We start from the raw sequence: 27,966 nt of genomic DNA, 5'->3' as shown, positions 1-27,966 counted from the left end.
TGGGGATACGTGGAAAAAAATAGATATATATGGATAAATCACATTTATAGCCAGATATGCTCGTTATACAGACCTAAAATATACACAGTACCTGAAGATATCGACATCCACATATACACCCCATGTGATGTCCCCGAGAAACCCGGGGTCAGGGAGAACTAGTGTGGGGGGACGGGGGTGACATCCAGCTCCCCGTCCGGGTTGGGGACGGGAGGGACAGGATCCAACCCCCCCCTCTTACACAATACTTAATTTAATTGACGTATTTCCAATTAACGCCTCGGCCGATTTCCCGTTTTGAAATGCCGAGGGTGTTGCGCGGTGCCGTTTGCGTTCGCCACGTCTCCTCCCAATGTGCCGAAATGATCCGCTGGTTTAACCGACCCCCTTTTCTTCCTCCTCATTTCCCCATCGCGCGGCTCTCGCGGGGAAGTTTTCCCCGCCGGGCTGCGGGAAGCAGAGCTCTGCTCGGACAAACCGGCGATAGCTTGTGGAAGAAGCACCTTAAAACGCAGATACAGCCTGGGAATCGACAGCAGGGTTGTGTTTTTCCTGTTTGGAGAACCCAAACACCATCCCTGACCAAACCCTCGGGGTATCAGGGTCACTCCGCAAGGCGCAAATATATATTTCAAGTCATTAAAGTGGCTGGTTTTGTGTCGCAATTAAGCCCGTTCTCCCTCCCCCAGCCCACAACGGCACTTCCCAAAGCGAGAAAACCGCGGGGTTTGGACAAACCAACGGCCAGAGGAAGGATCGGGGTGGTGGGGGGAGACGGGCAGGTCCTTGTTCGCTCCGTATTTCGACATATTTGATCTCTTGGGAGCTTCGACCCAACGAGCCAAGGGCGGGGATGGTTTTGTCAAGTTTTGGTGTATTTGCGAGCGAGACTTGAGCACCTGGAAACGCACCTTTGCGGATATCGCTCTCCGAACCTCACCCCGGATTGTCCGTGTAAAGACGGAGCCTCCCACCCAAAATAAAACCGCTCGCTCAGATGGTCAGGAGGGGGACGCAGCCCACGCCGACGCCTCCTTCGTGACACACCATGGGCGCCATGAACGTCCAGCGGTTTGTCTCCGGGTCGTACATTTCCACCGAGCTGAGGTTGGATTGTCCGTCGTAACCCCCCACGGCGTAGAGACGCCCGCAGTTCGCCACGAGGGACACGCGGCTGCGCCGGGTGTTCATGGGGACGATCAGGTACCACTGGTCCGCCATGGAGCTGTAAACCTCAGCGATGCTGAGGAAGCCGGAGCCGTCGTAGCCCCCGCACACGAACATCTTGCTGCCCAGCGCGGCGGCGCCGTGGCGGCAGCGCTTGTTGAGCATGTTGGTGACCGGGTGCCAGGTGGCCGTGTGGTGGTTGTAATATTCCACCTGCAATCGAGAGAGAACGTGGATGGTGTCAACGCGGGAAATTGGCGTTTGTTTCTTGGTTTCATGCAGTGAGGATCCAGGGCGGTGACCATCCCTGTGCTGGGCACTGGGGAGACCAAACCCCAAATCCTTGGGGTGGTTTTGGGACCCTCAGCTCAGGGCTCAAAATGGCGGCACCACAATCACCTCAGAACACAAAATGGCGGCGCCAGGGGCACCACAATCACCTCAAAACACAAAATGGTGGCCCAAAGGGCACCAGGATCACCTCAGGGCTCAAAATGGCGGCCAGAGGGGTGGCCGGGTCACCTCAGAACAAGGAAGACCTTGAGTGGAGAGAAGGGAACGGAGCTGGTGAGGGGCTGGAGCACAAGTGTGATGGGAGCGGCTGAGGGACCTGGGGGGTTCAGCTGGAGAACAGGAGCTGAGGGGAGACAGGGACACAAAGAAACAGCCTCAAGTTGCGCCAGGGGAGGTTGAGGTTGGATGTGGGGAACAATTTCTTCCCCAAAGGGCTGTGGGGCATTGGAACAGGCTGCCCAGGGCAGTGCTGGAGTCACCATCCCTGGAGGGCTGGACAGATGGACATGAGGTTCTCAGGACATGGGGCAGGGACAGGGCTGGGGGAATGGGTGGACTCAAAGGTCTTTTCCAACCAAAACGATTCTATAATTCTATAATTCTATATTTCACATGGTCATTAGGCTTTCCTAACACCCTGGATCTCACCAGCCATTGCGTTTCACCCGCTCCCTCTGACCTTGCCCAGTAACTCGCTGGTGAATGGGCAGAGACCACAGCAAACGTGGCTCTGCTGATGCTCCTTCTGCCTCTCTCCCCTTCCATCAGCTTCTTGGTGTTTTAAACACATACCTGAGCCTCAGCACCAAAAGGATCGAGCCCCCTTTAATTAAAGTTCAATTGCGTCTCAATTTCCAGGTTTTCGTTCTCCTCACGCACACAGAACCTGCCCAAGCTCTGCCTGACCCATGTCCAAGTGTCCCAACGACCCCCTAAGCCTCCCCAAACCCTCGGGGACACTCCCCACTCTCTCCAAGCTGCCTATTTACATTGACATCTCCTCCCTGGATATTTGTAGAAGGGTTATCTGGCACCTCAGGGCGAATAAACCCAACCACCCCCCACTTTTTAAGAGTTGTGTTTCTAGAAAGATCATTAGACGGATCCTTTCTGCAAGGGCTCCGCTCAAACTTGTCCCTCTTGGGGACGAGCTCGGACAAGATCTGTAATTCTTGGCCCTGGGGAACTCTAACTGCAGACAACAGCCCTTGAGCTGCTGAGCGAGGCAGAAATAGTTATTCCCGCTCCAAATAAACCTTTTATTACCAATTTTTGAGAGTGGTGCTTTAGTAATGGATCCAATTCAGACAAAACTCCCCAATTTCTAAGGATAAACTAATTTTTTTCTGTTCCATGTCAGGTTTTTCTTTAAGAAAACTGAAGCAGAGTGGGTGGAAGAGGTTGAACATCCTCGTGCCACCAGCTCCCCCTGCTGTGAAGTTCATTTGGTGATAATTCAGTTTGGAAAGCAAAGCTGCGAAAAGCAGAAGGAAAAGTCTGAGATGTGGGATAATTCAGAGTTCAAAGGCACAAGGACACGATGATAAAATGATTTAAAATGAGACGAAGCGGGGAAAGAATAAACCGCTCAGTCCTTGTGGCGCTGGGGGATGAGACAAGCGGGGACCCGGCGAGCAAAGTCCTTCCTGAGCGAGAAGAAAAGCACTGGACATGACAGAATTTGGGGTTCGCCGCAGGAACTCACGCTGTTGAAGATCTGGAGCCCGTCGTGCCCTCCCGACACGTAGATCCGACCCTCGAAGACGGTGACGCCGGCGGCGCTGCGGTTGGAGCTCATGGGGGTCACCACCGTCCACCTTTTTGGGACAGAAGAGGGTAGGGAGGGTCACAGGACACTCACGACCCACAGATATTTCAATTAAACCAGATTTTCTAGCATTGGGTTCCACTAACTCTCCTTTGAGCGCTTCATTTCTCCAAACCGTGGCTTGCGTTGAATCGTTCCGGTTGGAAAAGACCTTGGAGATCAAGTCCAACCATAAAGCGAATGCTGCCAAAACCAAAGTTTTCCCCCAATAATTCAATTTGCTGTCACTTTGAGCTCTTCTTCTCCTTTAATATTTGCAAAGATACTAAAGTAGCCCTGGAAAGACTTCGTGGGCTTGTTTGGTTTAAGATTAGGATCCTAAAATGTGTATGGAAAAATAAACCAACATTAAAAACATAGTTGGCAAGAAAATATTTGAATTAACGATTGATTGTCATTTTTTGATAATCAGTTGTATTCCTTCCATATAAATTAATCACGTAGCTTAAAGCAATTTTGCCTCCTGTGTTTAAAAAAAGGGGAAAAGAAAAACTCAAACCCAGGGAACAAATACTGCACATAACCACAAGTTTAAGATAATATATTGTCAGAATTGTACTACGTGAAATGCTTAAAGACAGATCAAGCAAAGAGGAATTTGATCAGGTAAGAAACCCAGGAGCCAGAACTCTTGTGCAGGGGCAACTTTAAATTCAAATTCACTTAATCACATATGTTCTCTAATTGAACAATTAAGATGAGTGAAAATTTTCTTTGTAGGAAGAGAAGAACTTTCTACCTTCGCCTTTATTTTACCAAAATAATGTGTTTTGTTGGCTCGCACCCAGGTGAATTCTTATGAGGAGGGATGCTGCTCTGCTCTCAGGGTATAAAGATTATTTTTGCTTCATTTACTGTGTTTTTTAGGGCACAACGAGCTCTTACTTGTTCGTTTCTGGAGAATAAGACTCCACGGAGTTGAGGGATGAGTTTCCATCGTACCCGCCGCACACGTAGATCTGCCCGTCCAGCACCACCGTCCCCATCGCGCTGCAACCAAGAGCAGGACGGCGTGAGGTGGTTTTGTGGTAAATCTGTCTCCATCGCCCCCCAAAACCTACTTCATCCCCCAACAACCTCCTCCTCTTCCTCTGCCTTCACCCCCAGGCCGCTCAGCCGCTCGATCCCATGGGAGCATTGGGTTAGGGAAGATGCTTTTGGTACGTGCACCCCCTGTTTTCCTGAGCAAAGGGATGAAAATCGACATTAAAACCCAGATCTTGGGTCAAAATTGTGGCTGGAAGATCCTCCCGGTGCTGCTGGTCGGTTGTGGCTGCACAGCCTCACAAGACAAATGAGTCGCCAACAAACGTAAAACTCAGAATCCAGAATGTCAGGGGTTGAAGGGCCCTGGAAAGCTCATCCAGTGCAACCCCCCCATGGAGCAGGAACACCCAGCTGAGGTTACACAGGAAGGTGTCCAGGCGGGTTGGAATGTCTGCACAGAAGGAGACTCCACAACCCCCTGGGCAGCCTGGGCCAGGCTCTGCCACCCTCACCCCCAACAATTTGCTTCTCCTCTTTCAGTGCAACCTCCTGTGTTCCAGTTTGCACCTATTGCCCCTTGTCCTGTCACTGGTTGTCACCAGAAGAGCCTGGCTCCATCCTCCTGACACTCCCCCTTTCCATATTGATCCCCAGCAATGAGTCCCCCCTCAGTGTCCTCTTGTCCAGCTCCAGAGCCCCAGCTCCCTCAGCCTTTCCTCACACGGGAGATGCTCCACTCCCTGCAGCATCTTGGTGGCTGCGCTGGACTCTCTGCAGCAGTTCCCTGTCCTGCTGGAACTGAGGGGCCACAACTGGACACAAGATTCCAGGTGTGGTCTCCCCAGGGCAGAGCAGAGGGGCAGGAGAACCTCTCGGACCTACTGACCACCCCCTTCTAACCCACCCCAGGTCCCATTGGCTTCCTGGCCACAAGGGCCCAGTGCTGGCTCATGGTCACCCTGCTGTCCCCAGGACCCCCAGGTCCCTTTCCCCTACACTGCTCTCCAACAGCTCATTCCCCAACTTACACTGGAACCTGGGGTTGTTCCTGCCCAGATACAAGACTCTACACTTGCCCTTGTTCTATTTCATTAAATGTTTCCCCGCCCAGCTCTCCAGCCTGTCCAGGTCTCTGATGGCAGCACAGCTTCCAGTGTCACCACTCCTCCCAGCTTAAACCAAGACACTTAATAACGTCATTACACCTGTAAATTGCATCTTTGGCTCGCAGCTTTATCAAATGGGGCGACTGGGCCAAGAGACGGGATCCTACCTCGAAAATGTTGTCAAAACTCAGCGACATGATAAAATAACCCCAGTGCTACAGCCAGGGCCAAGCAGTTTGTACAATAATGGACGTTTTCCTCTGCGCAAGAGCATCCAACACCGCGAAAAGCTCATTGCTACAGGTAAAAATGAGCTTTTCCACTATAAATCCGAGTGTTGTGGCCAGGTTTTCACGTACTCAGCCGCTTGTGGTGTGTTCTCCCGAGCGATTGGCATCTCAGGCCACAAAACAACCGAAACATGGCAAAATGCGCTGAAAAACTTGTAGAAAAGCCAATAATTTAACGACTCGCGGTGACCGGGCGCGGCGGCAAGAAAAACCGCGGCAGAAACCCCGGATGGCAGGAAGGTGTTTAAAGAGGGAAGCGGCTGCCACATTGTGGTGAGGAGTATGGGACAACCACACAATTTAATAGCTGGGTTTCCAAAATAACCCAAACCCAACCACCACGCGGCCTCCGGGCTGGTCGGGAGCACAAACACCTTCTGCTCAGCTGCAAACTCCTCTCCGTGGTGATAAAAACACTCCTCTCCTTCCCAGCTGTGATTCTTTCATGTTTTCTGGTAGGGAAAGAAGTTCCCGGCGCTGCTCGGAGATGGTAAAACAGGTTTATTTGCCCCCCGGCAGCGCAGGAGTTTCCTACGCTGGGACTTTGCGCCCCCCCCGGATCACAGTCTGGAGAAACGCGGCTCTGACCGTGTCTAGGGCTGCAGTTCAAACCCCCGCAGACCTCAGCAAAACATCATCGCTCTCGTTGACTTTGATTTCACTCCTTGTCGTCACCAAAAACGAGAGATCTCTCTATCTTACCATTTACACAACTCGGCGGCTTTTTAATCATCGGGGTCTTAATGGTTTTCCTGGTAAATTAACACTGTGATGTGTGGATATCACTTTGCCGAGCTGCTGAGTTTTACCCTCAGGTGTGGCCATGCAAATCCCACCCTGCTCTGCTCCTTGTTTGCGATGATCTCGAGCCTCTTTCCCAACCAAAATGATTCTACCAAGTGATTCTCAGATTCCCCACGCGTGAATTTCTCATTCAGCATCTGTGACAACCTTGAAGCGCTTCCTCCCCGCATCCTCAGCAGAACAAAGGACCTTGTTATGCCTTAAATGTCTGGGTTTGTGTTGCTTTGGGAGGATAAGATAGATGACATCTCGTCTTATCCTTCCCAAAGTTTTATGGCCATGGAGGAAGACACCTTGTAAGATAAGGGTGATTAACATCGTTGCTGTGAAAGGCCTCATGGCCTAATTGGGATGATAGAGATGAACTGTCTGTCAGGCAAACAATTATCAGAAGAAACCGTGAACCAACAGCTACCCCCGATGGGCAAGACAACTCACTTCTGCTCAGTACCATGAACGTTCCCCTAGTTTGAAGACCCCAGACCTATTTCTAGAAGAGTCTTCCTGATTAGTACGAAGAGCGAAACAGGAGATGAACCACCCACATGTAACTGAACTGGGTTATAAAATGACCCCACATGTGGCGACAGGTTGTGGCGAGTATGAGCTGCACAGAGTGACCCAAATCTTCACCGCGACCACCCTCCCTTCACCAGACATCGCTGGATCGATAACCTGTGCAGTGCTGATATCTTACTCTCCTGCTCTCTCGTATCTTAGTTTATATCTTACTCTCTTTCTCATATCTTAGTTTTCCTTCTCTCTCTTTTCCTTTTTCTTGAACATAAAAATGTAGCATCATTTAAGTTCCGCTGTTAAAGTCTTAATGTTTGGTATTATAGTCACTAATCGTTGCCAATCCACCGTTTGTAGGACGACTTATCAATGTATTTATAAGTTTGGTGATATTATGCTTTCGCCAAGTCACTAATCGCTGTAATTTGCATTCCACCACACGCTTTTAGTCAATTCATAATTGAGCTGGACCCCTGGAGTGATTGTCTGTCGTTCACTTCGCATAACCGCGCAGAATTACCCCAGAGCTAACCCACACCCGATCTCATCTGCTGATCAGGGCACATGTCGCGTTCAGAGCGAACTCACCCCCATCCCATCTGTTGATTTACGCCACCAATGCCTCCAGCTCTCCTACAACCCCCTTTTCTCCTTCCCCTCCAAAAACAAGTTCCCTTTCCCCACCGAGCGAGCCGCACGTACCTTCGCTTGCTGTTCATACTTTCCACTTTGGCCCAGGAGTCCGTCTCGGGGTTATAAACTTCCACGGTGCTGAGCCTCAGCTGCCCGTCGTAGCCACCGATGGCGTAGAGCAGCCCGTTGAGCACGGCCACCCCGACGCGGCTGCGCGCCGTCGTCATGGGCTGGCACTTCTCCCAGCGGTTGGCGATGGGGTCGAACACTTCCACCACGTTCAGAGAGTCGCCTGCGTAAAAATTTGCTACGCAAATTAAAAGAGGGGAGACCCGACTGAAAAGAAAACCCACGCGGTTTTAGCGAGCTGGCTCGAAGAGGGGATGCGCGAGGCGGGAGCGGTTGTGGTTCTGACTCCGAAAATGGGGTTGACACAGGGGTTTTGCAAGTTTTTCTCTGGGGAAACTGCTGAGATCTCATAGATCTTATGCTGGGTTCTCATATGTCCTGTTTTGGGATCTCACATGTTCCGTTCTGGGATCACACGTGTCCTGTTCCGGCCTCCCTGCTCCTACACTGAAACAATTCACATTTCCCAGTGACAGTTCCACTCACCCACAAAGACCCTCACAGAGTGTCAGGGTTGAAGGGCCCTGGAAAGCTCATCCAGTGCAATCCCCCCATGGAGCAGGAACACCCAGCTGAGGTTCCACAGGAAGGTGTCCAGGGGGTTGGAATGTCTGCACAGAAGGAGACTCCACAACCCCCTGGGCAGCCTGGGCCAGGCTCTGCCACCCTCAACCCAAACAAGTTGCTTCTCATATTCAAGTGGAACCTCCTGTGTTCCAGTTTGCACCCATTGCCCCTTGTCCTGTCCCTGGTTGTCACCAGAAGAGCCTGGCTCCATCCTCCTGACACTCCCCCTTTCCATATTGATCCCCAGCAATGAGTCCCCCCTCAGTGTCCTGTTGTCCAGCTCCAGAGCCCCAGCTCCCTCAGCCTTTCCTCACACGGGAGATGCTCCACTCCCTCCAGCATCTTGGTGGCTGCGCTGGACTCTCTGCAGCAGTTCCCTGTCCTGCTGGAACTGAGGGGCCACAACTGGACACAAGATTCCAGGTGTGGTCTCCCCAGGGCAGAGCAGAGGGGCAGGAGAACCTCTCGGACCTACTGACCACCCCCTTCTAACCCACCCCAGGTCCCATTGGCTTCCTGGCCACAAGGGCCCAGTGCTGGCTCATGGTCACCCTGCTGTCCCCAGGACCCCCAGCTCCCTTTCCCCTACACTGCTCTCCAACAGCTCATTCCCCAACTTACACTGGAACCTGGGGTTGTTCCTGCCCACATTCAAGACTCTACACTTGCCCTTGTTCTATTTCATGAAATGTTTCCCCGCCCAGCTCTCCAGCCTGTCCAGGTCTCTGATGGCAGCACAGCTTCCAGTGTCACCACTGCTCCCAGCTTGGTGTCACCAGCAAACTTGCTGACAGTCACTCTATTCCCTCATCCAAATCACTGATGAATATATTGAATAAAACCGGCCCCAGTACCGACCCCTGAGGCACTGCACTAGATCCAGGCCTCAACTGGACTCTGCTTTACTGAAATCAAGGTAGACCGTAGATTCAAGGCCACCATCCTCCAAATGCTGATTTTTAAGATACAAAATAATAACCGTCCTAAATAAAACTGATCTAGACAGTTTTTAGCTGGAAGATGTTAAACTACGGGTGCAGACGCCTCGAGCATTTCAGTGGGAGGGTCCGAGTGCTGCACAGAGGAGGATAAGCTGCCCAACGCTTTGTGGGAGGGCAAGTTCCCGATCCCACCGTCCTGCCCAGCAAAGCGCAGCACGGGGAGCGGGCGTGCAAGGTACCTGCTGAGTTCAGTCCTCCCACGGCGTAAATCAATCCCGCGATCGACGTGCAGCACCGAGGACGTGTCTTGAAGGCCGGGAGGTGCGGCCGGCGCTCCGGCATCAGGTGATAATCTTTTGCTTCATCAACGAGATCCCTGACATCAAAGAGTTAAAGAGCTCGGGTGAGCAACTGATGTTCCCACAACTACGGCCAACACTCATAGAAGGCAACGTGGGTTAAAATTAGGGAGGGTGCTTTGGTTTTTTTCTCGCTACGTGAGGTGTTCTGTCCACAGAAAGAGAGGATTTCAGTCTCCAAAACCAATAAACAACATTCCTGGCACCTCCGCCGTCCCCTGGGTGGTTTTCTAACCCCACATCAAGCCTCACCGGCATTTGTGGCAGCAGCGGACCAGGTCGTCTTGTTGCACGCGGTCGGTGAGAAACTGAGGGCGACAAAGGGGGAGGCGGATTTTGGACAGGAGCTCGGGTAGGAACGACTCCCTCTGGTTTCGGTCAAAGCGTATCCAGGCTAATGCAGCTTCAAACACCTGCGGGAGAAAGAGGTTTGGGGTTGCCAGTTGTCCTATGGAAAAAGAAACCACGTATTGATGATGATGTTCCTCTGATCTCGGATGCCGTGGTTTCAGCACAGAATGGGGACGCTCTACGTTGCACCAGAGGGCTCTCGGGTGGCTTTGGTGTTGCTCTGCCTTTGACTCAGGCTGCGATAACACCGATCTGTTGTCCCGTGGGACGGGATGTTTGGTATGAATGTTCACAGTGAGGGAGTTGGGAGGAGAGTTTTGTTAAGAGGAGGTGGGACAGGATGCAAAACCTTGTTATGTACTGTCAGAAATCAGCAAACTAGGGAATCGCAGAATCATTTGCTTGGAAAAGACCCCCAAGATCATCAAGTCCAAACGTTCCCCCACCCCTGGCACTGCCCCATGTCCTCAGAACCTCATGTCCGTCTGTCCAACCCTCCAGGGATGGTGACTCCAGCACTGCCCTGGGCAGCCTGTTCCAATGCCCCACAGCCCTTTGGGGAAGAAATTGTTCCCCAGACCCAACCCCAACCTCCCCTGGTGCATCTTGAGGCCGTTTCCTCTCGTCCCGTCACTTGCTACTTGGGAGAAGAGACAACAGTGCTGCTCTGCGAAAACCAGAAAATGGTTCTGATGAGAGAGACTCTCTGAACTCCCACCTGCCCCACTCGGAAAAACCAGCAAGATTCCTGGTCTGATCCAGCAACGTGGCTGGAGCACGAAGCAGGTTCCCCTCCCTGCGCATTTCAGGGACATTTCAGGCAGCCTGATTAATCTGTGATTAACGAATCACACTCGTACCCTAGGCGGAGATAGCTGTAGGTCTCCTTTTTGTTTGTCACCTCCTTACCAACCTGCTCAGAAAGCGCAGGACAGACTTCCTGGCTCGAGGACGGATTCTGTTTCCCCTGCAGCCTGAGAGATCCTCCAAATTGTTGAGAAACAACTTAGAGTTGTTCAGCCCCGCTCTCTCTTGTATTTTTTTAGGAACACGCCAGTCTAGAGGAGCCTCTTGATGGCAAATTCATTGGAACATTAATTATAAATCTCTGCAGCACTCACAGTGAGTTTTTTCCACTTCAGGAGCGCTCCTCTGGAGCAGAACACGAGCTCCATGAAGAAGTGGCTACTGCCCAAACCCTCAACCTTTCTTCTCCAGGACCAGCAACGTATTGACAGTAATGGGAACAGCTGAAGGTCCTCAGGACCCAAGAGGTTCCACTTCTTGTCAACGATGAATCAAAATACCTCAAACAACGTTTTGCAAAATCTACGGTCTGAGAAACAGGCATTTCTCAGAGCAAGGTAAGGTTGGCAGCACACAAGTGGTGCTCGGGGAGTCAGCGTAGCCTTATCCGGCACCGCCGAGTGTTCCCACCATGCCAGGACATCATCTCAGCTTCATTGAGACCAGGAATAGGGAAGAAACTCCTCGGTTGAGACCTACACACCTGCTCCTCAGACTTCACGTTGAGCTCGTCCCGAGAAACGAGCTCCAGGACGTCGTCGAACGGCAGCGCCAGGAACTCCTCGGACATGGAGACCTCCACGAAGTGCTGGTGGATGAAGCTGTTGGCAGCGTCGTAGAGCACCGCGCACATCATGGTCTCCGCAAACTGCCGCACGCCCAGGCAGTTCTTGGGGTGAAGCCTGGGACACAGGGGGAAAAGGAGAGGAGAAGTGATGGCAGGTTAATAGGAGGATAGAAAGGATTCTGAACAGATTCAGCGAAGCGACGCTTCAGAGGATACAAGGAATCAGTGGCGTGAAGAAGTTGGAGAAGACGATATTTATTACAGTCACGGGCTCTACAGAAACAGGGATTTGTCCTGGACGCTCCCATCCAAACAAGAACCCCTTCTTGGCAACAAGAGCCAATAGCTGTGTTGTTTTCTGATGCTAATCATCCCATACTAAGCTAAAAGATCCCGAATCTTAATTCCATTGAAGAACGAGAGCTCAGTGCGTGTGCTCCAGCTCTTTGGGATGGTCAGAACCCACCCTTTTTCTTGTTATTTTAATTATTTAGTAACTTAGGACACCCAGTTGGCTCCTGGTAGATTTGGGAGAACTGTGGCAGCTCAACCTGCCAAACCAAATCACCTCGCTTCATTTAGGTAGAGATACAACCACCTAAAGCCAGCAGGAACCCCAAAATCCACACAACCCATCTCTTTCCAGCTGGGTATCGCATCAAATAAAAAGGTTTTTGCAAGAAAAATTAATGCTCTGTGATCTTATGCAACTTAAATCGCAGAAACTCGGGAGGCAAAATTGAGGCATCTTCAATATAGAGGAAAAACATTTTTCTCCCCAACCTGTGCTTATAGGATACTACTATTTAGAAGTAAAGAAAACCGTCTGAGATGTTCCATCTATTTGGCGGGTCTGTTTAATATCACGCCACGGAACACACGGAACAGCTGTGGGGAAGTTGGGCTGGGGAAGGGAAACGTGCCAGAGCAGGAGGTGAAGACGCGTGTGGTGCGTTTCCAAAGAACAGCCCGGCCCTCGGGCTCCAGATCGCGCTGCTGGGACAGCCCCATGGCCAAACGCTGCCCGGGGAGCTGAGAAACCTGCCATCGATTTAAAGTGCTGCCGAAGCTCCTTGAAACCCTTTGTTTCTCCCCTTCACGCACGCAACAGCGGAAAAAGTGATGATTAATATTACGAGGAGGTAGAGGCAGTCGCGCATCGCTGGGATGGGTAATGAGCTAAAGAACTCTGGAAAAAGGGAAATATTCCCTCTGTTTTTCTCCAGGGGTTCATTCCCATGGCTGGGAATTCCTTTATAACATGCCCTGACTTCAGCATCTGATAAAGCAGAGAAGTTATTTTATAGGAGAATAGGAGGGCGCAGATCACACACGTATTCCACAGATTCCCAGATGATTAAAAGCTCGCTGGGGTCGGGGAGCAGCCAAAAAACACCCCTCACCTCTCTCGGAGGAAGGTGCAGCAAGCGTCTTTGATGTTCTGCAGCTGCAGGAAACTCGCCCCCATCAGCAGCGACTGCACGTTCTGCTGGTCGATGGCCAGGTGCCCGTTGTAGGCGAAGTTGATCAGAGCCTCAAGTGCACTAAACGGGGGGAAAAAGAGCATAATTTATTAACAATTAACCTCGCGTGCAACGCTACGAGCAAAAGGGGTTGAGGAAAAACTTGGGGACGGACCTTTAAGCGGGGCCTATTGTGATAGGACAAAGGGTGATGGCTTTAAACTAAAGGAGGGAGATTCAGGCTGGACATGAGGAAGGAATTGTTGCCCTGAGGGTGGTGAGAGCCTGGCCCAGGTACCCAGAGAGGTGGTGGATGAACCATCCCTGAGCCATCCCAGGCCAGGCTGGACGGGGCTCTGAGCACCCTGAGCTGGTGCAGATGTTCCTGCTCATGGCAGCACTGGACTAGATGAGCTTTAAGGTCCCTTCGACCCAAACCATTCTTTAATTCTACAAAACCCCTTTTCTAGTGCTGTTCACACACTTTCTAGCCTCATGTGCCCAACGCCAAGGCCCACGGACGTCACCTGGGATCCATCCCCTGCATGACGATCTCGTCCTGCTTGCACTCCATCATGTCATTGGTGAACATGGCGTGGAAATAGGGGATAGAAGCCGCCAGCACGATCCGGTGGGCGCTAAATTTATGGTCTCCTACCTACAAAAGAAAGCGGGAAAAGGGGAAAGATGGAAGATCAGAACCATCCACCGCCAACCGCAGGGTCCGGATGATTCCGCCAGCAGTAAGTGAGGCTGGAAGTTGGACAATTTCCATTCGCAAACAACAGCCTGGCTCTTAAATTCCAGCTTCGGAATCCAAGAATCTCTAGATTTCTCCCCAAGAACGGCCACGTGTTCACACAAATCCCCAGTGTTCAACTGCACACAGGCTTCTTGCATCTCCAACTCCACGTCTCGCTCCTGCAGACACTACACAATATTTAATTCTCTTCCAAATGACACAGGCCTTTGCGCTGATTACTTCTCTCTGTTGGTTCAGAGCTTTTTTCCTCCTAATTTCCAGCCTAACCTGACTCACACCGGGTTACGCTTGTGCAGAACTGTCCTTTTTCCCCCACTTAAGCAAGATTTCCCCAGTTGAGCTTCGTTTTGCTGGGCCAAATGAGCTGGCACAGCAGGTCTTGTACTCTCCAGGTCATCCGAGAAGCTGTTTTCTTCTCATCTACAAAAAGCTTCATCTCCTTTTTCATGTCTAGGCAGCTTATTAAGTAAAATATCATTTGCATGTGGGGTTTTCACGGTTCCCAGCAGCACCTTGAATGTCCCTCTAGATCCAGAGCTCACACCCGGTAAATACAACTTGCTGGGAATCTGGAAAGCAAAGTTCCCGATGTATTAAAATTAAAAGAAAATTAAAATAGAATGGGGTACTATGTAAGATGCATAAGCAAGCAGGATTTTTTTCTTTTTAAACAAAAGCATAGTCGACCCCCATAAACGCTGTTACAAGAGTTTTTAAAGACATTTAGTGTTGGGTCAGAGTTCCCAATGCCCAGAGCAAAAGCAGCAAGAGAAATGGTACGGACTGTACAGCTCATGGAAAAAAACCTCACATATACATTTGTACGGTGACTTAGATGCGTAAAGCCCAATATCGATCTCTTCTACTAACATAAAACTATGTGTAAAACATCACAAAGGCTCCAAGATTTGAGAGCTGTGTTACAAACACCAGCAAATACCCTGCTGCTCTGTTCTCTGCGAACTCTGTCACTAATGGATCTTGTGCTTTACCCTCTATATCACAGAATCATTGAGCTTGGAAAAGCCCCTTGAGATCATGGAGTCCAACCATAACCCACCCTGGCACTGCGCCATGTCCTGAGAACCTCATGTCCGTCTGTCCAGCCCTCCAGGGATGGTGACTCCAGCACTGCCCTGGGCAGCCTGTTCCAATGCCCCACAGCCCTTTGGGGAAGAAATTGTTCCCAGATCCAACCTCAACCTCCCCTGGCGCAACTTGAGGCCGTTTCTTTGTGTCCCTGTCTCCCCTCAGCTCCTGTTCTCCAGCTGAACCCCCCAGGTCCCTCAGCCGCTCCCACCACACTTGTGCTCCAGCCCCTTACCAGCTCCGTTCCCTTCTCTCAACTCGCTCCAGCACCTCAGCCTTTCTTGTTGTGACTTGATCCCGCCACCCCTCTGGCCGCCATTTTGAGCCCTGAGATGATCTTGGTGCCCCTGGGGCTGCCATTTTGTGTTTTGAGGTGATTTTGTTACCCCTGGTGCTGCCATTTTGAGCCCTGAGGTGATTGTGGTGCCGCCATTTTGTGTTCTGAGGTGATTGTGGTGCCCCTGGGGCCGCCCCGGGACAAACAGAAGAGTTGAGACATGTAAAAATACTTAGAAATAAAGGCCATAAGAGGAAGGAAGCGATTAAAACCGACAAACTCTCGCCATGTCCACGGCTACAGGTTTTCCTTTCCACACCACAGCTGCCAAAGCGAGCATGTGTGCACACATAGAATCATTGAATCAGAATAGTTTTGGGTGGAATAGACCCTCAGGATCATTGAGTCCAACCTTAACCTGACTCCAGCACTAACCCACGTCATTAAGAACCGCGTCTAAATGGCTTTTAAACCCCTCCAGGGATGGTGACTCCAGCACTGCCCTGGGCAGCCTGTTCCAATGCCCCACAGCCCTTGGGGGAAGAATTTCTTCCTAATATCCAATCCAAATCTCCCCTGGCGCAAACGACTTCGCTTCTGTTCGTCTCTCCGTGCGAGTGAGAGTTGGAGGCACCGCTCACAAGTACAAGAGGTTAAGAGAAGGAAATAACAATGAGGTTTGCGTGCTGAAGCTGTTTGTTCGGGACTCCTCGCTGGGGAAAGGTTTACGTACAACCAGCCGTAACCTGGTTGACCGCGATGAGTAACTCGCTGCTCAGCTTGTCCACGTTCCGGCCCCGGGGCTCAGGAGCCCCAGACCAGCTTGGGCAGCTCTGGCGCTTCCCAACACGTTCCTACCTGGGGATGAAGCTGTTCCTGACCCAGCCCGACGAGGGAAAAACAGCAGCGAAGCTGTTGTAGAATGGAGGGTGTTGGTCTCTTGTCCCAAGGAACAAGCGCCAGGACGAGAGGAAACGGCCTCAAGTTGCGCCAGGGGATGTGAGGTTGAAAATTTGGCATAATGATTCCCCTCACCACCACGTGCAGAGCGAGGTCTGAGCGGCACCAGCAACATTTTGGAGCTGGGGGACCGACGCCGCTGCTCACGCACGGATCTTCGCCCACAGATGAGCCTGCAGCACAAGAGGGGTTTGTTCCCTGGGCAAAAAGCTGATTAAAACCCCCATTTTCTTTCGCGTGAGCTGCATTTCTTCTTTAAAATATATATATTTTTGCTGAAAACGTTTTCAACTAAAGCGCGGTGCTGGGGGGCACCACCAGGAGCACCCAACTTTGCAAGAAAACCCCCTCTCATGTGTCTCAAATGTCCCCAAACCCAAGAAAACACCGTTTTCGCTTTCAATATTTCTCTGGCTTGAAACAAGGTGAAAGAACGAGGGTTTATATATGGAAAATTTGGAAAGGCACGGCTCCTGGAAGGAAGTCTGTCCAACCGCAATGCTCGCTTTGGTTTAATATATCTCTACTACAAGATGAGCGCTCCCAATTTGCTGAAAACCACAGCTCTTGCAAGGTCGTTTTGCCTTTTTTAAAATTAAAAAGTGGTATTGCAATTCAAGAGGCACCTATTAAAATGATACACCTGCATACAGTGATTCTCTAGTTATAACTAAGGTAGCCTTGTAAATGAAGTTATTACAGCAGCACATTCGCAGCCCCTGGTAACGTCGCCACTGAGCCAAATATTCTCTGCCCTTTTTCCTCCGAGGAATTTGACGCTGCAGCTCCAGCAAGAGCCTTTGGAAGCCAGTGAATCTTATGTTTCTTTCCAAGGGAATGATTTGCTAATGCTCGATGGCTAAAATACACCGTTCTATTCAAGGGGAACCTGGTGATCTGCTACGCTGCGGTTTAACGTTGTAGAGGGAAAGTCACTGTTCCTTGGGATATTAACTCCTCAGAAATCCCACCCCATGCTTTGTTGTTTCTTGCCTGTAAGGATGAGCAAAGACTTTAAACAGAGGCAACCACCTTTTCTTTTTCTAAGTGGAAAACACTACAGAATCCTCTTCATTAAACAACATACGCCACAAGTTTAATAGATTTCTCCTTTAGTAGAAACAGCATCCAGAGACAACCAGAGAAGACTGTACATCAGGTTTACTCTCCTTAACTGCCTTAATTGCTCTGACTGCATCTCTAATTACTCCGTGTTTTACCCTGTTTACTGTTCTTTTAAGAATTTCAAGGGATGGTTGACTACTGTGAAATGGGATTGCAATTGTAATACAAATAACAGTAAGATTTTGACCTTGTCTCTCTGACGGATTCATATATGAAACCGCAGCTCCGCTCCCTGTGTTTCTCCCTATGAAAAGCAGAAAGGGATCAAAACCACATGAAATTATTCTGCTCCAAGTCCAAACCATGTCAGGGATGAGATACCTACTCTCTGGTTTCCAAGGGACATGGTTGTTCTCTTTGGTAAGGGAAGTGTTTCACCTCCATTTAACAAATTAACCCCATTTAACAAATTAACGGCGCTGGGGATGACCCTGTGTGGGCAAGGGAGGGTTTGAACTGAGCAGAGTTGGCTTTGGTTACCTGAGGAGAGAAACTGTGGCCACCTAGTTCCCAACTGCTTCCAGTTTGGGGAAATAAGAAGGAAATAAGCTGTAAAATAATAACTAGAAAGGAATAATTTTCTGCCGTTGTAGCAGGGGAAGGATGGGACACCAGCGAGATCCAGGGAGCTGCGCCAGCCAAGAGCCATCACCACCAACACAACGTCCTGGTACCAGATGACAACAACAACCCCAGTTCCTTGTGGCTTTTGTTTGTTTTTAAACTTCTGTAATGATTCAGAGCCCTCAGGGAGGTTTATCAATCAGGATCTCCGGTCTAGAAGCCGTCATTATGTTCATACCATCAACGCTTCATGGCAAATCCTGGAGGAACAACTAAATCGCTTGCCGCAGGTGATGGAAAATACAAGTTTCCCTGCAGAAGGTGACAAATGTTTCCATGTAGCACGTGTCCCCTTGTTCATCTGAGCATCTTCCGATTCCAAAAGCCAAATGATCTTCCTTTCCTCTGACCAAATAAACACCCCGCTGGAGTCACCTACGCTCACCTAATGTAACAGTAAAACGAGCTCGTGAACTTCTTGGCATCATCCCACCCCCCCCGTGTCCAAAAGCCATCAAGTACCAGCAGAACGTTAACAAATATATATAGAAAAAGCTTTTTCTGGTTGAGAAAACCCCCATTTTTGTCCTCACTAAGTGCAGCCAGGTTCCTGTTTTGATTTTCAAGCGGAATTTGGCCCTTGGAACCAGCCGCCCTCTCTGTCCATGTGCAAGAATCATGTCAAGCAAATGCTTTGCCTTTTTATTTTAGCTCAGAGCGAACTGCGAATCAGCGCGTTTCTCTTTTGAGCTCTGGGTTCAGGTCAGTCTGCAGGCGCAAATGAAACCGCCACAAATTCAATGGTATCCCCATCACCAAGCCGGAATTAGCTGTTAACACAAGCAGCAAAAGAGAGAAATAAACCAAGAATCTCACAGAATCACAGAATGGACTGGGTTGGAAAAGACCTCAGAGCTCATCAAGTCCAACCCTTGGTCCAACTCCAGTCCATTGACCAGATCATGGCACTAAGTGCCATGGCCAATCTCAGTTTAAAAACCTCCAGGACGGTGAGTCCAGCACCTCCCTGGGCAGCCATTCCAATCCTGACCACTCTCTCTGCACAGAATCGCTTTCTCATCTCCAGCCTCAATTTCCCCTGGCAGAGTTGAAGCCCATGGCCCCTTGTCCTATTGCTGATGCCTGGGAGAAGAGCCCAACCCCCACCTGGCTGGAACTGCCCTTCAGGTAGTTCTAGAGAGTGCTGAGCTCAGCTCTAAGCCTCCTCTTCTCCAGACTAAACAAGCCCAGCTCCCTCAGCCTCTCCCCATGGGGCTTGTGCTCAAGTCCCTTCCCCAGTCTTGTTGTTCTTCTCTGGACCCGCTCCAGCACTTCAATCTCTTTCCTGAGCTGAGGGGCCCAGAACTGAACACAACACTCCAGGTGTGGGCTCCCCAATGCAGAGCACAGGGGAAGGGTCACTGCCCTTGTCCTGCTGACCACGCTTGTTTGGATACAGGACAGGACACCATTGGCCTTCTTGGCCACCTGGGCACAGTGTTGGCTCATGTTGAGCTTCCTGTCCATGAGTCCCCCAGGCCCCTTTCTGCCTGGCTGCTCTCCAGCCACTCTGTGCCCAGCCTGGAGCGCTGCAGGGGGTTGTTGTGGCCAAAGCGCAGGACCCACCACTTGGCCTTGTTGCACTTCATCCCATTGGAATGGGCCCATTTTTCCCGTCTATCCAGATCCCTCTGCAGAGCCTCCTGCCTTCCAGCAGCTCCACACTCCCTCCCAACTTGGTGTCATCTCCACATCATCGAGCTCGCTGGGAAGAGGTTTAAATCCTTCAGGCCCCTTTCATACCCTGAGTTAAACAGCTTATTTTCAGATGATTTCCACCTTTACTCAAGGATGAGTTATTTTACAATATATTACTTCTCTTTTAAGGCAAAAGATGCTGTTTACCAGAAACAAGAACAAAACAAAGCATCCTGAGTGCAGACACCACAGGATTCCCCTCCAACGCGTCCTCTAGAGCGATAACAAAACTCCCGCTCTCCCTCACGCTCCCACGTCCGCTAAAACGTTTGAAGTTCCAGGGTACGATGACGCTTTCTGCGCAGAAAAACGGGGTAGGTGGAATAAAGGATCGATTGTTTTCATGCTGGTGAGAAGTTGCTGGAGTTCTGCACTGCAAAGATCTCAAAAAAAGGACATTTTTCTTGACATTCAAGTCACAGAGAGGCCCGAGGAGAAATTAAGCCAGGCAGAAGATGACGGAACGGGAAAGTTTAAGAGATCTTGTATCAAAATTCAGCCTCTTCCCACCCAAACCAGCAGCCAGACGAGACGCGAAAGAGTTTTGACCCAACTCGGCACGTCTGAACCCAAAAGACTGACCCATTAAGTCAGATGTCCCAGTCTAGACTAATTAGAGTCCTGTTGATCACAGAATGGAATCACAGAATCATTTTGGTTGGAAAAGACCTTAAAAATCAAGTCCAACCGTTAACCCAGTGCTGTTACTAAACCACGTCCCCAAGAACCACATCTACGTGTCTTAAATGTGCGGTTTCTGCTAATGCTTCGGGTTTAACGTCTTCATAAGGCACTAAAAATACTCGTCTTTGATATAGGGGGGGAAATTCCCACTGAAATTCCGCACAAAGCCGCCTGGAATTCCAATTCTCTGCCCGATGGGACACAGGGAGGCTCCTCCTGGGCTGGATCTGCTCAAGTTTGGAGAATTTGGAGTTAACTCAGAAAACCTCCCTGCGATTAAAAGGGGAGAAAAGCCGCTATCAACCATCAGCCGAATTCAGACTGTACGTGACATAAATAACATCACTTCTCCACAGCTTGGGGATCTTTGAACTTGCCAGGCTCGGATTATTTGTTTTTTAAAGAGACTTTTCTAATTAGTCGTGGAAATACAGCACTGGAGCAGTTCAAAAAACAAACAAGGAGCAGCAGCGATAAGAGGAGCTCACATTAATTTTGCTTTTTGAGGATTCCGAAAGACACGAAGCTTCTGTCTTTTGAGCGAGGTGGCTGGTGGGTTCCACAGGGATCCATCTAGGGGCCAGCGCTCCTCAATGACTTTATAAATGACTTAAAGTCAGGACTTGAGGGATTACTTGATAAGTTTGCTGATGATACAAAATTGTGGGGAGCTGTGGAGGGCAGAGAGGCCCTGAGGAAGGATCTGGACAAACTGGAGAACTGGGCAATCACCAACCGTATGAAGTTCAACAAGAGCAAGCGGTGGATTTTGCGTCCAGGACACGGCAGCCCCGGCTGTACAGACAGACTGGGGACAAGAGGCTGGAGCGCAGCTCTGTGGAGCGGGATCTGGGGGTTCTGGTCAACAACAAGTTGAACATGAGCCAGCAGTGTCCGTGGCACCAAGAGGGACCCGTGTCCTGGTGCATCCAGCACAGCACGGGCAGGGAGGGGATTGTCCCGCTCTGCTCGGCCTCATCTGGAGCATTGACAACCAGTGGTAGGACAAGGGGCAATGGGTGCAAACTGGAACACAAGAGGTTCCACTTAAATTTGAGAGGAAACTTCTTGATGGTGAGGGTGGCAGAGCCTGGCCCAGGCTGCCCAGGGGGTTGTGGAGTCTCCTTCTGTGCAGACATTGCAACCCGCCTGGACACCTTCCTGTGTAACCTCATCTGGGTGTTCCTGCTCCATGGGGGGATTGCACGGGATGAGCTTTCCAGGGCCCTTCCAACCCCTGACACTCTGGGATTCTGTGATTCACTGTGTGTAGGGCTGGGGACACAGGATAAAAAGGAGATAAAGCTACGGGAGAGCATCCAGAAGAGGCTGCGAAATTGGTGGAGGGTTTGGATTGTATGAGGAGCGGCTGAAATCACTGGGTTTGTTCCGCCTGGAGAGGAGAAGACTGAGAGGAGACCTCATCATGGTCTACAGCTTCCTCAGCAGGGTGGCAGGAGGGCCAGGGCTGAGCTCTTCTCTCTGTGACAGTGACAGAGCCCAGGGAATGGCAGAAGATGTGCCAGGGAGGGTCAGTGGGACATGAGGAAAAGGTTCTTCCCCCAGAGGTGCTGGACACTGAACAGGCTCCCCAGGGAGGTGTCACGGCCCCAACCTGACAGTGTTCAAGAAGAGACTGGACACCGTCCTCAGACACACGGGGTGACCTGTGGGGTTGTCAATGCAGGGACAGGAGCTGGACTCGACGATCCTGCGGGTCCCTCCAGCTCGGGACGTTCTATGACATGCAAATAGTTGACAGACAAAAGCTACTGATTGTGAGGGTTGAGGTTCTGACTTAAATCAGGACCTGAATTGTGAGATAAGTCCAAAAGTTATTGCCTTACAAGGCAGATGTTCTATGATATACAAGCCCGGCACTCGACTCTCCCATCGCAGCAAGCAAGAGCTATTAAAATCTTAAATTTATCAATAAAAAACCAAGACAAGTGTTGCTTCCCTGTTTGATAGAATCCAGAAGCTTCCAGAAGCTGCTGCTGTGCTCCCCCAGAGTGCCCATTCCTTGGCCTAAAGCTCAGACTAAAGCAGAGACTAAATCAGCTTTCATCACGAGAGGATATTTGTCTTCACAAAAACAACGCTCAGGAAGAACATAAACACCGAGCAGCTTCTTTTCTGCAATTAAAAAGCAGATTGGGATCTCCAGATCAGGGACTGATACCCCCAAACCTGTATTTTTTGGTGAACTGAAATTCTTCGCGGAATTTATTTGTGAAATAAGCATCAAATAAGTGGGGAAGGTTCTGCTGTGCTATCGCAAAACCAATGAGGGACCAAATCCCTAATGCAGAGCTTTTCTCACCCAGGAAGCTTAGCGAAAAGCTAATTGATTTTTATTAATAAGGCAAAATCAACGGCAGAATTACACGTTTAGACAGAAGATGATGTTATGGGTGAAACGCTCTGGGGAAAAAAGAACCTTGGGGATAAGCAGAGTAGCGCCCGGTGGACGGAAAATAACCCCAAAATCTTATGTGAAGGGAGCCTGAAAGAAAATGCTTTATATCCAGGGAGAAAAAATATCCATAAAAAATGAAACCTCACTGATTTAATCCAAAAAAATCCAGTAAATATGATAACCCAGCAACGAGATCTCGCTGCGGTTCTTGCTGGAGACGCTCAGCACGTTACATTTGAACCATCTCTAGACTTTGCTGAGACGCGATCCCAAAACTAAAAAAGCAGCAGCAGCAATTTGCCTCCACTAAGCCAAAAATCCCAATTTCACCAAAGGAAAACGAAGTAACCACAGAACAAGGTGCGTCCCATCGTTTCCCTCCTCCCACCCGTTTATTCCCCTTCGTTTCTCCCAAATCATCCTCAAATTATTCTGTAAGTAAACGCTTCGCAGCATCACCAAAGGAAAGACGCTTGCGATGGGACGTCTTCAAGAGGAGCTCTGACCCGCAGCCATTTAAGAGACAGCATTAGAAAAGGACTTTTCAAATCTATAACCCCAGTCTGGATAATCTCAGCTCTGAGGGAGCCACTTAAATCAGCAACTGCTTGGTTTTCATCGCGTTTAAACCCGGCCCCCGCGGAGCGACGTCGAAGACAGAACAAATTCTGCCCCTCCTGTTGACTCAATGAACGCTCGCCCGGCTTTACGAGGGGAATAATTAAAATAAACAAACGAGAGTAGCGACTCTTGCTAATAATTTGAGCCCTGTTTGTACAGCAAACATTTCAGTGGGCTGGGAGGATCGTTTACGGCCGTTGAGCCCAACGTCGATATGGCTAAAGAGGCAAAAAAACCTGAACCACGCTGCAAAAACTCGGCTTGTTCCCATTTCGATGCTGTTTGTTCCCATTTCGGGAGTCTGAACCCTGCTCACAGCGAGAGGAATCCAATTTTAGGCCCAAAACAGCCTTTGGCAGCTTTTTTAAACTTATATATAACCTATTTTTCTCTTTATAGAGGTGAGAACCTAAAAGATTTAGGTGTGAAAAACCAGCAACGAATGCGCTCAGCGGTGCAAGAGGCATCAGGACCCATGAGGATTCCCGAGCATTGATGCTGAAGGCGTCTCCATCGCCGAGCACTGACGCTGAACGCGCCTCCATCGCCCAGCACTGACGCTGAACGCGCCTCCATCGCCCAGCACTGACGCTGAACGCGTCTCCATCGCCCAGCACTGACGCTGAACGCGCCTCCATCGCCGAGCACTGACGCTGAACGCGCCTCCATCGCCCAGCACTGACGCTGAACGCGCCTCCATCGCCCAGCACTGACGCTGAACGCGTCTCCATCGCCGAGCACTGACGCTGAACGCGTCTCCATCGCCCAGCACCGACGTTAGACGCTTCTCGGTGCTTTTCCTACCTTGATTTTGGGAGGGAACTGTTCAAATGCTGATTGACGACTCGCTTTCCAGGCTCCTTCTGCACCGCGCCGGATTTACGGCGTTCACGTCAGCTGCACTCAAGGTGGTTTAAATGATTAAAAACCACCTCCGAAGCCCAGCAAAGGAAAACTACTTCTCAAATATTCAGTGGGCGGTGTTAATTCAGTCACCACGGGACCGAGAAACCCGCGGTCGGGAGGCAGAAGTGATAGAAACAGGGGATATTTTGACACGGCGACTCAGCGCGACAAGAGGAATCAAAGGAATAAAGCGCTTGGGATGGTGTGTGTGTACGAGGGAAAACGGGGCTCTTGGCACCGGTCGATTTTGTTGAGCGGAATAAAGAATCAACCAGCCGGTGGACAAAGTTAAGACTCTGTTTAAGAGCAACAGAGACATTTTGCTTAATAGATTTTGAACTTTGTAGGGATGAAAGGCTCTGCAGCCTCCTCACATAGAAACAGCCCCAGGAATGAAATCTAATATTAGGTTGGTTAATCTAATATAATAAATGGAAAAAAGCGAGGCCAACGCGGCGCTCTGGTAAAGCAGCCGAGCTCCTTCAGCCCGTACGAGTGGCCCCATAAAAGAGACACAAAGGGAGATAAACAAGGTTAAAAAAAGCACTTTGCTATGGTAAATCCATAGGAAAACTTCTTCAGGAGAGTTTTGCGGGACAACGGTCAGTTATTTGTCTGAGATAAGGCCGGGGTTCTACACCTCGTCACTATTTTCTCCCTCCAGACACTGTGGAGCAGCACGGGGACCCACAGCAGGGTCAGCACCGCAATTTTGGGGATGTGGGACGCGTATGATGTGGAAATCTTCTTCTGCAACATGAAGTCACCTCGATAACATCACGTTTAATCCTAATAAAACGGCGCTCTCCATCACAAACCAGTTTAGTCACAGAGTTCCCCCAGGTTATGGCACAGATGGTCACAAATACCACGTCAGGGAAGGTCCAACCTCTGCCAAGGGGGATCAGCACGTGGCAAAGCTCTTCCGAACGAGCATTTTCCCCTGTGCTGGGCACTGGGGAGGCCAAACCTCAAATCCTGGGGGCAGTTTTGGGTCCCTCACGCCAAGAAAGGCCTTGAGGTGCTGGAGCGAGTGGAGAGAAGGGAACGGAGCTGGTGAGGGGCTGGAGCACAAGTGTGATGGGAGCGGCTGAGGGACCTGGGGGGGACCCTGGAGACCTGGAGAGAGAAGAACTTGGGCTCTTCAGGAGCTCTTGGAAGAGTCTGATGGGATAAAGCCCTGGAGAGATGGTTGATTGTCAAGGATTGTCTTCTCCAAGGCAAAGCATGGACCTTCCCAACAGGCAGGGGATGGAGGGAGGTGGTTGGAGGTCGGAGGGGACGAGCTCAAGGACAAGAGGGACATGGACAAGAGGCGGATGCTGCGATAGGTGACACGAGAGGAAAATGTAGAAACTCGGATTGACCAAGTCAAGGACCACCAGGGGTTGGACCCAAGTAGAAGATGGTTGGAAAGCACCAGAACAGTGAAGGGTCTGGAGCACAAGTGTGATGGAGCGGCTGAGGGACCTCGGGGTTCAGCTGGAGAACAGGAGCTGAGGGGAGACAGGGACACAAAGAAACGGCCTCAAGTTGCGCCAGGGGAGGTTGAGGTTGGATTTAGGAACAATTTCTTCCCCAAAGGGCTGTGGGGCATTGGAACAGGCTGCCCAGGGCAGTGCTGGAGTCACCATCCCTGGAGGGCTGGACAGACGGACATGAGGTTCTCAGGACATGGGGCAGTGCCAGGGGTGGGTTATGGTTGGACTCCATGATCTTGAGGGGCTTTTCCAACCAAAACTACTCGATGATTCTATGATTTTAACCTGCACATTAGTCACAGCTGATCTACAGGATGAAGCAGCCCGGGGCTGAACCCCAATCGCGCGTCCCCACGACAGGCACAACCCTCCCCATCTCCTTCCTCATCAGGTGAAAACTCTCAGGGTGAGTAGGCTGGGAAACACCTTCACGTTTAATTAAACTCGCGAGCTCATTCTGGAATGACTCAACTAATCCTTGGGAGTTTGCACGTCGCGCCCACGACACATCGCACCCACGACAACCTCCCTCCCGCGAGCTCCTGCGCTGACGGTTCCAGCATCTCCCGCTCACCTCAGAACCCTCCAGCCCCAGCGACACCGTCCTGAGCATTTACCAATGCTACAGATTATTTATTTAACATAAAGAAGTGACGTTCTTAAAAAGATAAAGGTTTCCTAGGGAAAACAGACTCTCCTCCCATGGTTTGGGGCAGAGGTTGGTCCATAAACTGGCACCAACCCCACCCATAGTGTCAGCTCCCAAACCACTCAGTGTTGGGATCACCACCAAAATGGGGGGCGGGGGGCAGGTCCAGGGTGCCCCTTTTCCTCTCAAAACAAGATATTTTAGTGAATCGCTCTCCGTGGCTGCTGGAAACACCACGACGGCTCCAAGGGTGAAGAGGCTCCATCTCCCACCTGGGGGAGCGCTGGGGACCGGGTGTCACCAACCTGTGACAGCCCCCACCTTTTTCCGGGGGTGCTCAGCACCCCCCTCACTGCCAAGAGCCCCTCACAGAGCCCCCCCAAATGTCTGGGGAGCCCCAACACCCCCTGATTCCCCACCAAGGGGGAGCCATGGGAAGGGGAGACTCACAGCTCCCCCTTCTCATCACTGAAGGGACGGGGTGGGGGGGGGGGTCAGCTCCCCTCATATCCCCCAAAGGGACCCTCAGCTTCCCCTTGTCCCCACCAAAGGGACTAGGGGGCGCTCAGCTGCCCCCTTATCACCCCCAAAGGGACCCTGAGCTCCCCCATTACCCCCATCAAAGGGACACTCTGCTCCTCTCCTCGCCCCCCCACCAAAAACAGCCAGAGGGACTCCAGCTGCCTCCTCCTCCCCACCAAAAAGGTTGGGGTGGGGCCCTCAGCTCCTCCCTTACCCCCCAAAGGAACCTTCAGCTCCCCTTTCTCCCCACCAAAAGGGTTGGGGTGGGGCCCTCAGCTCCCCCCTTGCCCCCCAAAGGGACCCTCAGCTCCCTCTTATCCCCCACCGAAACAACCCAAATGGACCCCACTTGCTTTCTTCTCCCCACCAGAAAGGTTGTGGAGGCCCTCAGCTCCCCCCTTACCCACCCAAACGGACCCTTTGCCCCCCCCTTATCCCCACCAAAGGGGCTGGGGGGACCCTCAGCTGCCCCTCACAAAGGGACCCTCTGCTCCCCTTTATTGCCCATCAAAGGGACCCTTTGCTGCCCACTTGTCCCCCAGAAAAAGGGCTCACCCTTATCCCCAAAAAGGACCCTCAGCTTCACTTTCTCCCCACCAAAAGGGCTGGGGGGGGCTCAGCACCCTCCGTATCCCCCAAAGGGACCCTCAGCTGCCCCTTATTCCCCCCAAATTGACTCTTTGCTCCCCTTTACTCCCCATCCAAGGAAGCCCCTGCTCCCCTCCTTGTCCCCCCACCAAAAGGACCCAAGGGGACCCTCACCTCCTCCCTCACCCCCCCAAACGGACCCTCCGCTTCCCCCTTGTCCCCCCCCCAACACCTTGTCCCTCCTTGTCCCCATCACAGTCCCGGGGGGTCCCTCAGCCCCCGGGTCCCCCCATTCCCCGCCGGACCGGGCCGGGCCGCACCTTGAGGGTGACATCGCAGAGCTTCCCCTGCCGCCGGATCTCGCCCATCACGCCGTACCCCCGGCTGGGCAAATCGCCCACCGAGAAATGCACCAAATCCTCGGGGTCCAGCTCCGGCTCGGCCGCCGCCGCCTCCAGCATCTTCCCGGCCGCCCTTCGCCTCCCCCGCGCCTTGTCCCCGCCCGGCCGCCGTAGCGCGGCCCTCGCAGCC

General features: G+C 51.2%; 1 protein-coding gene across 2 annotated transcripts; it reads right to left on the bottom strand.

Moving 5' to 3' along the window:
* Window positions 1–26: 26 nt before the first annotated feature.
* KLHL18 (kelch like family member 18) lies at window positions 27–27,966 on the bottom strand. 2 transcript variants are annotated; one of them, XM_082046329.1, is made up of 10 exons: window positions 27,756–27,966; window positions 13,557–13,687; window positions 12,970–13,110; window positions 11,483–11,681; window positions 9,874–10,034; window positions 9,502–9,638; window positions 7,695–7,932; window positions 4,175–4,279; window positions 3,167–3,278; window positions 27–1,380 (listed from the first exon to the last, which is right to left on the bottom strand). In XM_082046329.1, the coding sequence occupies exons 1-10, from the start codon at window positions 27,894–27,896 to the stop codon at window positions 994–996; spliced, it is 1,752 nt and encodes a 583-aa protein (XP_081902455.1). In that variant the 5' UTR covers window positions 27,897–27,966; the 3' UTR covers window positions 27–993. The 2 variants fall into 2 exon arrangements, with proteins under 2 accessions (XP_081902455.1, XP_081902456.1); XM_082046330.1 differs by having other exon boundaries at window positions 7,695–7,917; window positions 27,756–27,965.

The sequence above is a fragment of the Streptopelia decaocto genome (assembly GCF_964273445.1).
Source record: "Streptopelia decaocto genome assembly, chromosome: 2".
Classification (NCBI taxonomy): Eukaryota; Metazoa; Chordata; class Aves; order Columbiformes; family Columbidae; genus Streptopelia; species Streptopelia decaocto.
This window is presented reverse-complemented; position numbering and strand designations above follow the sequence as displayed.